We start from the raw sequence: 15,345 nt of genomic DNA on the forward strand, positions 1-15,345 counted from the left end.
AATCAGAAACCCACTACAGTTATTTTTTTAACCTTTGATGCAAAGGTTAAATCATATAGATTTTTATTTTATATTATTTTCATTTTACTTTATTTTTTATGTACCCATTTATGGATCTTGGACAGGACATGAGAATATGTCACTAGGAAAAGCCTAGATGGTTTCTAAATTCTTCCAGATAAGGTATCCATAACAGAAACTCAGGACTTACAAGCTTGATTTACAGTTGTTTTCAGGCCTGATCTTTCTACTTGGATTACAGAATATTGTACATTTGCTGAACTACGTGGGAGAGTTTAATATTTTTTTGTTGTTGTTTGCTTAGAAATCAACGAATGTACAGTTAATCCTGATATCTGTGGAGCAGGACACTGTGTTAATTTGCCTGTGGGATACACTTGCATCTGCTACGAGGGCTACAGACTTAACGATCAGCAGACAAAGTGCTCCGGTATGAATGGATGCTTTCAAAAATCTGAAACAACCATGCTATGAAATGCTTGAATTGTAAAGTCTGGTCAGGGGAAATATGCAACAGTGTAGTCAGGAGTTGCTTCCTGTACTGAATGCTTCCAAATTACACAGAAACTAGTTTTTGTATGTCAAATAAAATTTGCAGGCTAGTCTCTGATACAGTGTTTCAGCCACTCAGACCGAATGTAAATTTAATGGAACTGAATGAAAGCCTTTCCCATTATAAGATGAGAGAGCGCTCTTCTCAGCTTTATATCAGATATTTAAAATCATCAGACTGTAGGAAGAAATGCACTTCTGTTTGGAGAAAGAATGACCAAATTAGTGCATTTCTCAGAATGATTTGCCCAGCTACCAGCTCTGCAGCTGCACTAAATCCAGTCATTTTGTTGGGTCTTTCCTTTCAACCTTCTGCTGAAATGAGAAAATATATTGTAAACGTCCCAGAAGCACAATAGGAGATCTGCAAAGTGAGGTCTTCATCCCCTTCAAAGCTAGTATGTTCTGGAACAGAGGGCTCTGACAAACATGACGCAGAGCCCAGACTGGCTCTACATGAGCCATTTCAGATTTGGAAGCAACTGCATCGCTATCTTTCCTTCATTCAGAATATGCAGATTCCTCTGTACCTTCATCAGAAAGAGTTTATTACATCATGCTGCCAGATTATATACTATCAAATTTTCATGCTACCAAGAGTTTGGTAACTTCACACTGATACGCAGGTGCAACTGCAGTATTAAAAAATATTTTACACACATACCAGAGCCAAATGGCAACTTAAAATCCTTCTATTTCATCCGAATTTTGTTACTGTTCCATGCTTGCAGCTTGTGCTCAGCTTGCGTTCAGTGTAGTGATTTGAATAGTAATCATGTCACATTCTTCAGGCCAATGAAATATTCTTATAGTCTAAGCCAATAAGAGCATTTTTTTCCAACCAAAACTATTTAATGCATCTTTTTTGCAGCTCTGAGGGAGAGGAAAACATATACTTTTTCAAATAGTTAAAATAATTACAAGATCAGTCTTTCCAAAAGCATGGCATAGAATGCACAAAAAGAAACACAACTAAGTATGTTATTCTCTTCTGGTTTTATTTATTTTATAGATATTAATGAGTGTAATCAGGCACCCCATCTCTGTTCCCATGGACGCTGTGAAAATACAGAAGGAAGTTTCCTATGTATTTGCCAAGCTGGATTCATGGCCAATGAAGATGGAACCGACTGTGTTGGTAATTACTGGTCTCCTTTATAGAAAATAAAAATGTAAAAAAATGAATTGAGAAGCTTATCTCAAACCCCTAAAGTCCTCTTTTCAGCTTTTTTCCTCAATGTCATTGGTATTGGACTGAGGTCTGGAAGTGTTTTTAACTGTCTCTCACCAGGTATTGTGGTGAGGAAAATATTTGAGTGGCTCCTCCTACTTTTCAAAATTGTTATTTGTTAAAAAAAAATAAAAAATATTCAGTATCATGCTTGTTTAGGAAAATTACCATTTAGTAAAAGCACCTTCTGTGGTGGGAAATACAAATATTCAAAACTCTTTCAATCAGTAACAGCTGTAACAAACCATATTTTTAAATATAGCTGCAAACAGCCATGAACTGCATGGAGAGCAACACAGACAGACCAAAATGGCTGTGATCTTCCTCAGGTTAGCACTGCCTTGGGCACAATATATACGTAGTGACACATGTTGTGTTTGCAACCGCAGGCAGGGCTGCTCACTGCCCTTCTTCCTACAGCCTGGTTGTTTCTAGATCTCGTTCTCTCTATGATTACAAGCAGTGAGATAAAGAACAGCTGTAGGGCTGTGGCTTGCAAACAGCTTGAAAATCCAAACTTACTTGCTTATGTTTAATTAAAGCAGAGTTTAGGGGAGATGCAAGCATTCAGTAATTTCATGGTGAAGCAAAGTTTCTCTTAACCTCTCTTTTTCATCTGCAGATTTTGATGAATGTTCAAGACCTCATACTTGCGGGGAAGGCTTTTGTATAAATACTGTTGGCTCATACAGATGCGAATATTGTGATAGTGGATACCAAATGAACAGGAGAGGTGAATGTGAAGGTAGGTTTGAACTCTGCACCAGTTGTAATACAGTAACAGCTGCCAAGCCAAACAACTGCAATAGGAAGAGCCATTTGTTCACATTGACGGCTGTTTCTGATCTCAACAGAAAACTTTACATCTATTTCTTTGTGTTTGAACAAATCTGGCCATTAGACAGAAATATTAAAATAACTCAACACAGACTTTTTTCATGTTTATATTTTTCTACCTGGTACATTTCTTTTAATTCGTTTCAGTCTTCATTTGCTATTTGATTTCAGATGGAATGTCTTGGCACAGTGATTTTATATCTATTTGTGTTCGGAGTGCCCTTTCCCCACCCCACTCTGTGCTTATTTCCATGGGTAATTTCTCTATCTTTGTCTTACTGCTGGAATTCTCTCACAGTTACTTTCTTCATTTAATTTGCCTTCAGATCAGTTAACTTCCTCCTGTACACCAGCTGAAAATGGCAGAATGTTCAGAAAGACATTGCTTGTTTTATCTACAGTCCTGGATGATGAAATGAGGTTACCATTTATTCATATCACAAAAACAATGCCAAATGTTGCCGCTGTTTGGAATGATTAACATTGTGTGCTTGGGAGGCTGAGCACTGCAGCTTGAGCTGCAATGGGAGAATTCTCAGAGTGTGCAAGCTTAAACAAGAAACCTTTTTGAGTATTCTCTAATCTTTTCAATTATTTGATGTCTGGAACCGCATTATTTAAATTTAAGACACTGCAAAGGAGTTCCCCCACTATGGACAGAACCATCTTAGGACAGAACTTTTAACAGCTCTTGCCATGGAATCTCGTGATGACATTGTTAGTCCTTCCCTACATACTTGGTACCAAGTTTCTGTTTAAAAAAAAAAACCAAAACCCTATAATTTTTCCTGCATTATAACAGGTAGCAAATGATAAGTTGACTTTTTAAAATTTGGAAATATATATCTAGCAGGTATTTCATGTTGCAGGAAATCCTAGGACATCTGACCTTCAAAACTTCACATTATTTTTCAGTGTGATATTTTTCCCTTTTTTGCTGTTTTTTTTCTTTTTTCACTCTCAGCTTGAATTGCTAACTAAAAAACACAAGCAGCCATTTCATTTTAAATGTAGTTTTGTTCATGCTTTAGTCTACATTACTTAAGACAGAATGAAATTGCTAGCATGTTAGGTTGCCTAGCAAATAGGTGACTTAAAGCTGCTGTGGATAGATTTGCTGCTCTGAGCATTGCTAAAAGATTCCTCTCTCTATTCAGACAATTTTTTTTAATTTAAATAAATGTTTCACACACTCCACTCTTACAACAACTTTTTCCAAATCTTCTCTGTCAGTAGGGAATCTCTGATTAAAATAGGCTAGAAATCAGAATATCACAGTGTGTAAAATTTCCTATTAGCTTGTATTTTAAGTAGTGTGGTGGTAGTCCTCTCTCATTTAACTTAACAATATGTAATTTCTGAAACCAAATTCTTTGTTGAAAGTTATTTAAGGTTGCTTAAGGGAAAAACCCTCCTACACTAAATCCATCAAACCAAGGAAATGACACGTTCGGGGAATCATTTCACCATGCCATTACACCTACACATTATAGTCACCCTGCTGACAGATTCCAGATTCCACAAATAACTCCTGTCCACCTCCTTCACCCTTCAGAAACAAAGGCAAGAATCCTCCATTGGGACACAGTTCACTTACACTTCCTCGCCCCATCGTCATTCTGCCTTCAAGCTATCCTCACCCAAGCTCTGTCCTGGGCTTAGCCTGGGAAATCTGATCTGCTGTATGTTATGGAGTGTCTACCAAAGATACGCAGTGTAACAGAAAACTCAGATTCAGTTGCATGTACTGTGATCTAATTCATTTCTCAGAGATGCCCCTCTGCGGGTGCAAATCTGTGCGAATCTGTGCCTTCCTGGGTATCTAAAAGATACTTTAAATGTATACATGAGCACAGTCAGAATAACCAGATTATTGTTCAGTGTTTTGTTTCATCTTTGACCAATAATTCTTTTCATCTTCTCTTTTGAAGACATTGATGAATGCCTGACTCCAACTACTTGTCCAGATGCACAGTGCATTAATGCTCCTGGCTCTTACCAGTGCATTCCTTGCAGAGTGGGATTCAGAGGCTGGAATGGACAGTGCCACGGTATGTGCAGTACTCTTTGTATCTCCAGTTATAGTTCTTGTTCCGAGATGTTCTATTTCCAATGCTATCATGCTGATGACAGCACTGTGCCCTCGGTCCCCATTTCATTCAATACTAATTGAAAATATGAGATTTTTGAAATTACTTTATGTTCTCAGATGTAGTATATATGAGGAAATCATGTTTTACTGTAGATAAATGAACAGTGAATCTAGAATGCAAATAAAACAATTATAATTACAAAACAAAATTCTTGAAATAGAAAATATGGAACTGAAAGGGATGTATTATTGGTGAAATGCTAGTAGGCCATTGTTTGGAGGTATTAACAAATGGAAAAAAACATGCATCAGTGTGACTGGCAGGCTTTTCAATAGGATATGGGAGTTTGTTCACAAAGCAAATTAATAAACTTCTTCATTATTATTTCCAGCAAAACATTCAGCACATCTTAAAACAGCTTGTCTCACTTTAGGTTAGGTTTTTAGGACAGAATTCTCACATTATAGTTTTGTTTATTTGTTTTTAAATGTTAGATTTATTTTTTTTCCAAATTAGTTTTGGCTATTTGAGTTATACGTAAGAAAGAGCAAATGGATCAATTGTGCAAGAAGAAATAAACTTCTGCAGTTTTGAGTGCCACTTCCTGGGGCACTACCAGAAACTTAATTTGACCTCAGTTGTGAAGAGTCTGCTGTCTGTTGTGAATCCTCCTGTCCACTCTGTGTGTAACACATGTCCTGTAATTTGTGATGGTTGGAGTAACCATGTTACCTAAACATAGGTGTATAATAACCTACTTAGGAGGTGTTTGCATTATTGTTGTAGGTCAGATTGGCAGTGTACTTCCATAGCTTATTTCCTAATCGCTCCCAATTGCTGCAGTTTGGTTCAGTTCATGAAGCAGTCTAAGAGCACAGTTATGGTTGAAGTAGCACTGGAAGGTGGGCATCTACCGTGCTCCAGCCACAAATGGGTTTTGATGTAGAGCAAGACTAGAGTCAGGTTGCAGTGAAGCACCTGAAAAATGCAAGATGCTGCTGTCAGAGCCTCACCACTGGCTTTGCTGTACAGATGATACCTTTTTCAATCACACGATTTTCTAATGAAGGCATATCGTAGCAAATTATTTCTGTCTGAACATCTGCCTGTTAAAATTTATCAGCATGTCATAGCCACATTATTTGGTCTTGTCATTTGACTTACTGTGGAGGAATGTATTTCTTGGGTAATTTCATGGATTTTAATGGAGTTGTAACAAGCTATGGAATGTTTACAGCAAACTGATGTGGTTCACTTAGCAACATGTTCGTGTTCATCTTTGTTTTGCACCTTCCCACCTGCCTGGATTACTACTACCCTTCTCTTAAGGAAGGTTAGTAGGAGTAGAATGAGAGAAAAGAAGTCGCTGCTCTGCTCAGATTTACAAACAAAACTAAGACATGTAGGGGATAAGTCTTGGTTCCAAGTTGTTGATGCTTTTTTTCCTTGTAATCCTGCATGTAGTTTCCCTTTTTCCTTTGTTTTATGAAATGTTCTAAGCCTAGACATCTCACTCACATCATTAGCGATGTGATCGGTCTTCATTTTCTGTTTATCCTAGACTTACATCATGTTGGAAATAAGCCATACACATTTTAGAAAGTGTAGTGCAGACAGAGCTTGTCTCAAATCTGTAGCTTTGCAATATGGTACAATTTAAGCACACTGGAAAGGAAAATATTTCCTAAGTTATCTATGAAGGGTATTTGAGTCCATTGTTCCATGAATAAATTTGTTTCTGCTGTCAGTTCAGGTCAGTTGCAGCTCTGCTAGTTTTCCCCAATGCTCTTTTTTTTTTTTTTTTTTTTTACCTCAGCTCATTCCTCTGCCTGTACTTGATGCCCAGAAAGTCTAGTGTAACAATTCTACAGTTATTAGATACTATTGGTATTGTAATCTTCCAGGATTTAAAGCCAGGAACATCTCTACTTTTGTTTAATAAAGGCAATTCAATCGGTTCACTTCAGACTTATGTAGAATAAATTTAACCGCAGTTTAGGTGGGAATATCCAATGTGAGATGCATATTGGAAGAAATTGAAAATGGCACCTGCACACCCTGCCTCCTCATTATCTTGAAATTGCTACTATCCCAGATGCCTCAGTGCGTTTGTGTTGTACAGGGACTATTTGAAATAATTTTTTTAAAGTTGACTTGAAATCACAGATTTTTTTCATCTTTCTCTCTCCACATTTGCACGTTCAAATAAAGTGATATATCATGATATATAATGACAATAAATTGTACATTAATCTAGAGCACACTTCTGTGTATTGACGAATAAATGAAAAAAAATTAGATTGACAAAACTATAGACCACTTCATCCTCATGGTTATCACTGTGGTGGATTTTGGAGCTATGTTGTTAACTAACTATATTCAGCTTGAACAGCATTAGGGACCCCATCAGATTTCAAAACTAATACAGAGGTCAGCAGAGCTGATCCATATACCTCTAGCCATATTGCAGGGAGCTTGAATAGAATCAGTTACAGCTCTGGACTTCATCTCAGAAGATTTAGGTTCTGTTCCTGGCTTTTCTGCTGGCTTTATGGGAAGGACTCTTGATCTTCGAGTCCCACCCAAATATCAGAAATAATATTGCAGGCTTCATTTTCAAGTAGCTTGGAGACAAGGAGATGAAAATTAATCTATAAGAAGCAGATTTGTTAGTTGGAAATTTGTGTGCCTGACTGCTGAATCAAGTTCTTTGTGTTTTAACACATTCTTTAATTTGAGCATTGATCATATACATTGAGAGTAAAGGTTGTGTTTTGTTGAGCGGGCAAGTTTTGCAACAGTAGGGATCTGAGAAATTAGTCTTGCAGAAGGTGTGAGTAGTATCTGCAGAGCACCTGTGGATCAGTGCTGTCATGTCCTGGGAGGATGTCACTTCGTGTTCTTGGCCAGGCTGGAACGGGGCGTCTTATTTACAGAGTTATAGGCTCAAGTGAGGAAACAAGAACTGTAGGTCATTTGAAATACGGACAATAATGGGGATTTCATTTGTGTCTGGGGAGAGATGGGCTTTGTCAAAGTCAGATTGTAAAGAGCTTGTAAAGAGCCAAGAATGATGAATATATATGAGGAAAATGATTACTGCAGATATTCACAATAGGTAATAAGAGCTATGATGATGATTTAAAGACCTCTAATCTTTTTCCAGTTCTCCCTGTGCTACAGCTGCTTAAATAGCTCAAGTGCCTCAAGTAATCAGTAGCTTTACTCTTTTATGTTGACAGATTTGTGTGCTTTGTGGTGGCAAAACATTGGGAGTAATATGATTTCAAGCACATAAAAGCAAATAAGGTGTAATTCTTTTTCTGCATCAGTGAAGCCAAAAAATACAGCTTTTTCCATACAGAGACACCTGCTTGCTGTTAACTACATCCCCAAAATAAATAAATAAAATTTGAAAATTAACCTTTTATTTAAGTGAAAACCACTCCTAGGAAAAAGACAATATTGATAGTTTTAGAATACTGAATTCTAACAGGGTTTATAATGATATATTTATTTCTATGTTTGCTTTTTTCTTTGTTGATTTATACAAATTGCATTCAGAAGAAATTCTTGAAAATGATTCTTAAGTAGTAACACAGCAATTTTCATGTTGGCTAAAGAGTGGCCCATCTAGTTAATACCCTTCTTCCAGAGAATGATGAAAGTACGTGTCTATGAGAAGAAAAGTTTCTTTCAGGTCCTCCCATAAATAAGGGATAGTTTGTGACCAGGAAGAGAGATTTGCTTCTAAATCTTTTGTTATAAAGGCATAATTCAGTGGAGTTCCTTGTTGCCTGTATAGAGTAGCCTTACAAAGAGACCTGCATGAAGTGCAGAAATCCCCTTGAGATTCCTCAGGTGTCAGCTGAGTCCTCTAGAACCTGCCTCCTTTACGTCCATTTGAAAAATGTCATCTATGAAGGTCTCACATGTACATGTGTTTCATATAGAGTCTTTAGTTATACACTGGAGAACTCCTCTAAATCCTGTACATTAATTGACCAGCTTTAAAAACCAGCAAAAAAACTCAACAGCAGAAAATATGGTTGAGGTCTGTTCTAGCTTCTGAGAGGACCTACCTGTTCCCTCACACCTGTAGCGAAGCTCCAGGTGAACAAGTGGAGGCAGCAGGTTTGGGGGATTCTGACCAGAGCACAGGTTTTAAAAATGGTTTCAGAAGAGAACAGCTTCTAACACAGCCTTGCCAGCATGAGCTGTGTCTGCTTTTCCAGACCGTTCCTTGCAATAGCAGAAGGATTAGTGATAATGGTTACAAGGTATTGGCAGTTGCTAGTGCTTTTATCACAGATACATATCCTTCAGGTAAATCTGTGTAATGCAAGAATGAACACGCCAGCGCTTGCTGAACTCTTCTGTATACTAAAGCTGCACTGATTTAAGCTACTCTGGGAAAATTATGGGCAAAATAATCTTCTTCAGGTAAGGACGATGTGGATGCAGTTAGTTCATTGTGCAACCCCCGTTAAAAAGAAAAGGAAGAAAAAGGTTTGTTAGCCCAAACTGCAGTCCTTGCAGTGCTGGGATGAAAGCATTGGTTTAGTCACATGGGCTCTGAGTATAGTTGAGTGTTTGAACACAAGCCAGCTCAAGTTCAAATCCTTTTTTTAAAATCAGAATTGCTGCAGAATTGTCAAGGTCAAAATATACAGGAAAACTGATTGTAACCATGCTCATGGCAGAATTTGAATAAATTCCCAAGCTCAGCTGAAAGATGGTTGTACCCAAGTTAATTGTACGCTTGCGCTTTCTTTTTATTCACAGATATAGATGAATGTCAATATGGCAACCTCTGTAGAAATGGACGTTGTGAAAATATGGAGGGGTCTTTTAGATGTGTTTGTGGCCAAGGTTTCAAACTCTCTGCATCAGAGGATCAGTGTGAAGGTAGGAAAGAATATGATTAAAATTCGTAAGCTTGCGCTTACCTTTTAGGTAATATTTTTAGTCTAATAGTATTCCTTTTAATGGAGAACCAACAAATGTACAACACTGAGACTAAATAATGAAAAATATAAGAATGTGTATTTCCATTTTATGGCTTCCATGGTTGCATTGTAGATTTTGACGTTTGTTATAAAGCCAATCAAGAACATGTAGTAATATTTATATTGCTAAATTTTAATTTCTGAAAAACCCTTGGCATTTCTGTCATTGTGGAGGTTTGGGGACAGTGGCTTTTGCTGCCTTAATTGCTTTTCTTTCTATCTTTTCTTCCTTCGTGTGGGTGAATGGAATAAAAAAAAACCCAGGCTGCACCCTCTTGGAACCCAGCAGTGTCAGTTAACACTGAGGTGATGCCTGCATTGGTGTCACTGCATTTCAAGTACTATGTCTAGTAGAGAGACAGTTTGATGTTGTATTTCTAAGAAGAGTACCTGCACCTCCAAAGTGTCACATTCTACTTTTCTTCCACATCTAAAATTTCCACCAGGACTGCTCCAGTGGAACAAAATTAGGTCTGAAGTCAGAGAGGAGTAGTCTGAGAGAGAACCTAAAGTGTGTACGGGAGGTATGAATATCCCTAGGAGAATGTCTCCAAGCCGTGGAAGCACACAGAAACCTGAACATTTCTTGTCAGATGTTGTTTTTTCTTCTTTTCCCTTCCCCCCACCCTTCCCTAAGTGTCTGTGTATGGCACCAAACACTTTCAGACTCCTTAGTGCTAAAAATAATACAGTAAAACTAAATGATCGTTTATGTAAGTTTGTCAGGAAGTTTGAAACAAAACATCAGTGTAAGTTAAGTGTCTTGACTGAGTTAACTGTGCTGTCCAGGACGCACAGCAGACTGGTCTTGGGGAAAGTATGTAGACAAAGTTTGACTGCTTCCTCTGAGCCTTTCATGGAAAAGGGCCCTTGCCAAGCTGAGCTGGCATGTGCAGACTGTTCTTCTTAAAGTGCACCCTTCTAAAGTAAGGGCCCGTACACGTGCCCAGACGCTTCATGCAGCCCCACAGATTTCACTGATCCTTAAATTCAAAACCTCTGTGGTTGCAAGGGACCGTTACTCAAGAGGTCAGACTACATAGCCATAACACAGACCTGAAAAACCTCATTGAGTAACTTTCTCCTGTTTGAATTCAAGTGTGTTTTCAGAAAGACATTCAGCCGTGCCTACATCCTAGAAGTGACTAAGAACCGACCATATCAATTTAATTACTGTTCCTTAATGAGTATTTTATAAATAAGGGAGGGAAAACAGGCTTCTTAGCTCAAACAAGACATGTGCTATGTTCTGAATTCAAAGTGCCACTCCCCTCCAGTATTTTGAGTTTTTCATAGGAAAATTTAAGTTTGATGTTCAAGTCCATCTGTTAACCCAGGCTGACCTCGGTTTATGAGACCTGAAGCGCTGAGGGATTAGCAGTGGTTGTGGAAGCAGAGAGACACTTCCCCATACTTAGAGCATTAATACTGTTCCAAGGCAAGTATTTAAAGGAGCCCTAAGGTGCAACTTAATAGAGGAACAGCCTGTCAGCGTGCATCTGAAAACCACACCCTGTTAAAAGGTGGTGATCCTGCTGGAAAGTATTTTGTGGGTTTTGCTGACTCACTGGGGTGGCTGGCTTGTTACCTTTGCCAGGCATAAAAGAAACAAAAGCACCTCTCAAGCAGCAACGTGTGTATTTGCGTGTCTGTGTGTACCTGTTTGTGCACTGAGGGATATATTGACACTACGGGAGGGAATGCTGAATGCAGTCATCTCAAGGAAAACATCCAATCTGCAATTTCGTATATTTTTATGCATTATCTTGACTGTCTGTATTTGTTAATAAATAAGACCCAGAGAAGCAGTGCTGGATATTGACACTCTGCTTTGCTGTTTTGTTCAGAATTGGTTATTGCACCATTTGATTAGTAAATGATATTTTCAGATGTCTTATGTTTTCACTGTCTCTCGTGCTACAGATATAGATGAATGCCAGCACCGATCACTCTGTACAAATGGACGCTGCAGGAACACGGAAGGATCTTTCAGATGTATTTGTAGCCAAGGCTACACATTATCATCTACAGGAGATCAGTGTGAAGGTAAGCTTGTGGACTTAAGCTACTGATTCTTTTGGGGGTTTTTTTCCAAAAAAATCTTGAGTATTTCAGCTGTAGACATGAACTCTTTTGAGAATGGGGCAGAACAATATGTTGCTCCTCTTTCTTTCTCTATACTCTGCTGTCAACCATTCAACAGTCTCCACCTACACAGCCACATAATTAATGGATTCTTAGAAACAGTCCCTGTCATCTTTCCACATAAAAGAAATCAGCACATGTGTTTTCAACAGTAAGATTGGAAGAGCAGTTGACATTATTACCAAAAACGATTAAGCCTTTCCAAACCTTGTTGTTCAAACTCTGACACAGAGGTTCTATATTACAAAAGCTTCTGCCAGCATACACTATTCACATGGGGGCCTGCTAAGTTAAAACTTCTTCTCCAGCTGGTTTTGGGAACCTGTAGCCAGCCAGCACAATCCCATATGTGCACTGGCTGGAGAAAATATGTAGTATAAGATGAGCTCCAGGGGGATCTGCTGGAGCTCACGGCTTTCACTGTCTCAGAAGGCAGTCTACACACTGAGCTTGTAAAAACAAAAGTGAGAGGTGAAAGATGTAGAGTAAACATAGGGAGAAATGCTATGTTAGAGAAAACAGAAACATTCTATTATCTCTCAAATAGAACAATTTAATTGTCCACTAATTGGCAAACAGATTTTTTTCTAATGAATTATTTCAAAGCTACTCCCTCTTCTCCATCGTTGGCTATACCACCTGATATGGTATGTCTGCTGCACTACTCATGGTCACCTTGAGCATGTGAGATTACTTACTAGCGAGCTCCAGAAAAGATTGTTCCTCAGTTGCTTCCTTATCTCGCTCTAGCAGGGGGAAAAACTCTCAGTTAAGGTCTGTCTCACTGTACATGTGGCATTAGCGCATAAAAGCTTTCCAGCCTCCGGTGTAGCTTTCTGTAGCTGCTGATACCATGGAAAACACAACTTCTTACTGCTGTTCTACCTAATAGTGTTCTGCTGCTAGGTTATCCTCCACACAGCACTCTAGGAGGCAGTTCCCACCTTCTCCCCCACAGCAATAGGACAGGAATCCTCCTCTTCAAAGTGATCCAGGCAGAAGAGCAGTTCTGTCTGAGCCAACCAAATGCTGTCTTCTCAAGACAAACCTGTAATGTCAGACCAGGCTTTATCATCAATGGTGATACTGGCACATTTAATGAGTGACAGCATCTCTTGAAGTTCTCGCCAAAAAGGAATAAGGATATCTTATAAAATCTCCTCAGCACACTGATATTCTTTGGTAGTGACCTGTTTGGAGAATCTGGTCATAGAAGAACTTAACGCAATCTTCTCAGAGTTCCTGGTGAATACCAGCATCACTTGCATCAGCTTCAAGAAATGTAGGCTGATGATGCAAGGCACTAGGAACTTGTGTCAAAGAATTTTGCTCTCACCTGGCATCAAGATCTTCATGAGTTGCAACAGATACAGAGATACCTTGTCAAGAATGAAAGAAAAATGTGATGGAAGGGATCACTGGTCCATCCTGCCTCCCAAAGGCAGAACAGACCATATAGCGTCATTCCTGACAGGTATCTAACCTGTTCTGAGTAGGCTTCAGCAGAGGAGATTCCAAACATTTCTTCAAGCAGCCTGTGCCGGTGCTTTGCTGTCCTTGTGTCAGACTCTTTTTTTCCCAAATGTGTGATGGTAATCTTCTATTGCTGCAGTTTAATTTATGAGTTCTTACCTCGTCCACCTTAAACAAGAAAAAGTTCTTTCTTTCCTTTCTTTCTCCCAGAAAGGGAGATGGTGAGAGTGAGATGCATAACCATTTCAAGCATTTTGGTTCCTGCAGCCAGAAGCCTTACAAACCATCAAGTCTGCAAAGAGAGATTTTGACTTAGTAAATGTTGTTAGCATGTGTGAGCATGTGAAATGATGAGTTAAACCATCTTGTAGTGAAGAAAAGCAAATGAAACACAGAAATGAATTTAAATCCATTGTAGTGGAGGACCAAATGTTTTCCAGAACTTCTCTTCAGACTGCTTTGGTGCATTTCATACAGCCCAAGAAGTCATGGTAACTGTTGCTGCTCTCCATCACTATGCAATGGCTGGTCAGGACAGGTCCATGCTTTATCTTAATCTCTTCCTTGATCCTGTTCAAGGGCAATTTTCAAGAAAAAATAATTTCAGAAGCTCCCAAAGCAAAAGAAGAGGGATTGGACCATACAAGGAAAAAGGGTAAAACTGCTCCCTCACCCTAGAGTCTTTGTTTCATTTGCAACAGACTGTAACCAAATCTATAGCTTGTCCACCCAGTGACAGAGTGGTTAATTTCTGTAGAGACAGTTTGCTCACTGAAGATTTTCCTAAATATTGCAAGTCCTGCACAAAATCTATTCATCTCTTGAAGTGGAAGGAATTGTTCTGTGGTTTCATTATATCCCTTCAATATTTTCTGAAGTACAGGATGTTATGGACTGCTTTTTGCACCTTGGAAACTAAGTTTGAACAGACTGTACTTGTTCTGCTCTCAGTAAGAATGCTTTGTGGGACTACTTTATCTGCCATACATTCACCTCTCTGGTTTTTCCTCACCTTGTGATGTAAGTAGGCTCTATGAAGTACTCATTGCACTTTCAGGGAACTCAGTTAACTACAGGTTTAAATCTCACATTCTTTTCATGTCAGCAGAGGTGCTCAGCCTCACAGCCATGTTCCCATCTTCATAAAAGTGACTTTCCTCCTGACTGTTAGTTCAGCCAGATGTGTGCATGGACTACAGGCCAGAGCTTCCATAAAGAGAAAATCACCTTGAGAAGACATCCAACGTTTCTCCACATGATGGCCTCTGGTTTTTGGATTTAGTCTATTTACCTGAATGTCTTCTAACACTTCACAGAGAAAGCAGGAAAGAGATTACAAAAACTGTGGGTATAGCAGAGCACAGTTGTGTGAAAAGAATAGAGAGGTTCAAATTCTGTCCAGTTTCTGAAAGACTCAGGGATGGACGTTTGTCACGTCAGAGGATACCCAAAAACGTATCAGGCTGTAAAGCCAATGTGATTGGCAAATCACTTGCAAGAAATGTGCTTGTTTATTTAATAAGGATTTCTTCTACTTCAGAAGTTTCCTTAAAAATATAGCAGCTCAAGGAGCAGTTTGCTGGTTGGATCATTATACGCTTGTACAAACTTCTAGGGATACTGCAGAATTTGGCAGAATTATGCTGTGCTCATTTTCAGCTGTGCTTTTTGCAACTCTCTGGCTGAAGTTTTTGTCTGGAAGTCTTTGCACAGTATTTCACTTGTTTAAGAATAAAAGTAATTTGCAAATAATTGTTCTGTATATTGGCATATACATGCTCTGTATGCATCCTTACACTGAACCCTTCAGAAAATGAGAAAGCTGGACTGAGGCCTTCATACCTTCAGTTCTGTCTGAGAGCAGTAATCCATATGTCTGTTCCTATTGTAAATACCCGTATACCCTGTTATCCATGGCTGAAGAACTCTTCCCTTCTGCAGTACCTGTAGAGACTTGCTATTAGCTGTTTGGAAATTAGTAGCC

At 38.8% G+C, this 15,345-nt stretch overlaps 1 protein-coding gene across 8 annotated transcripts in view; it reads left to right on the forward strand.

Moving 5' to 3' along the window:
• LTBP1 (latent transforming growth factor beta binding protein 1) overlaps window positions 1-15,345 on the forward strand; it is a 204,155-nt gene that overhangs the window by 139,472 nt on the left and 49,338 nt on the right. For all 8 annotated transcript variants that reach the window (XM_054819834.1, XM_054819836.1, XM_054819837.1 and 5 more), the window contains 6 exons: window positions 326-451; window positions 1,586-1,711; window positions 2,427-2,549; window positions 4,573-4,692; window positions 9,520-9,642; window positions 11,667-11,789. In XM_054819834.1, the coding sequence (XP_054675809.1) occupies window positions 326-451; window positions 1,586-1,711; window positions 2,427-2,549; window positions 4,573-4,692; window positions 9,520-9,642; window positions 11,667-11,789 (741 nt within the window). The remainder of the gene's footprint in view (window positions 1-325; window positions 452-1,585; window positions 1,712-2,426; window positions 2,550-4,572; window positions 4,693-9,519; window positions 9,643-11,666; window positions 11,790-15,345) is intronic.

This window comes from Grus americana, chromosome 3 (genome assembly GCF_028858705.1).
Source record: "Grus americana isolate bGruAme1 chromosome 3, bGruAme1.mat, whole genome shotgun sequence".
Classification (NCBI taxonomy): domain Eukaryota; kingdom Metazoa; phylum Chordata; class Aves; order Gruiformes; family Gruidae; genus Grus; species Grus americana.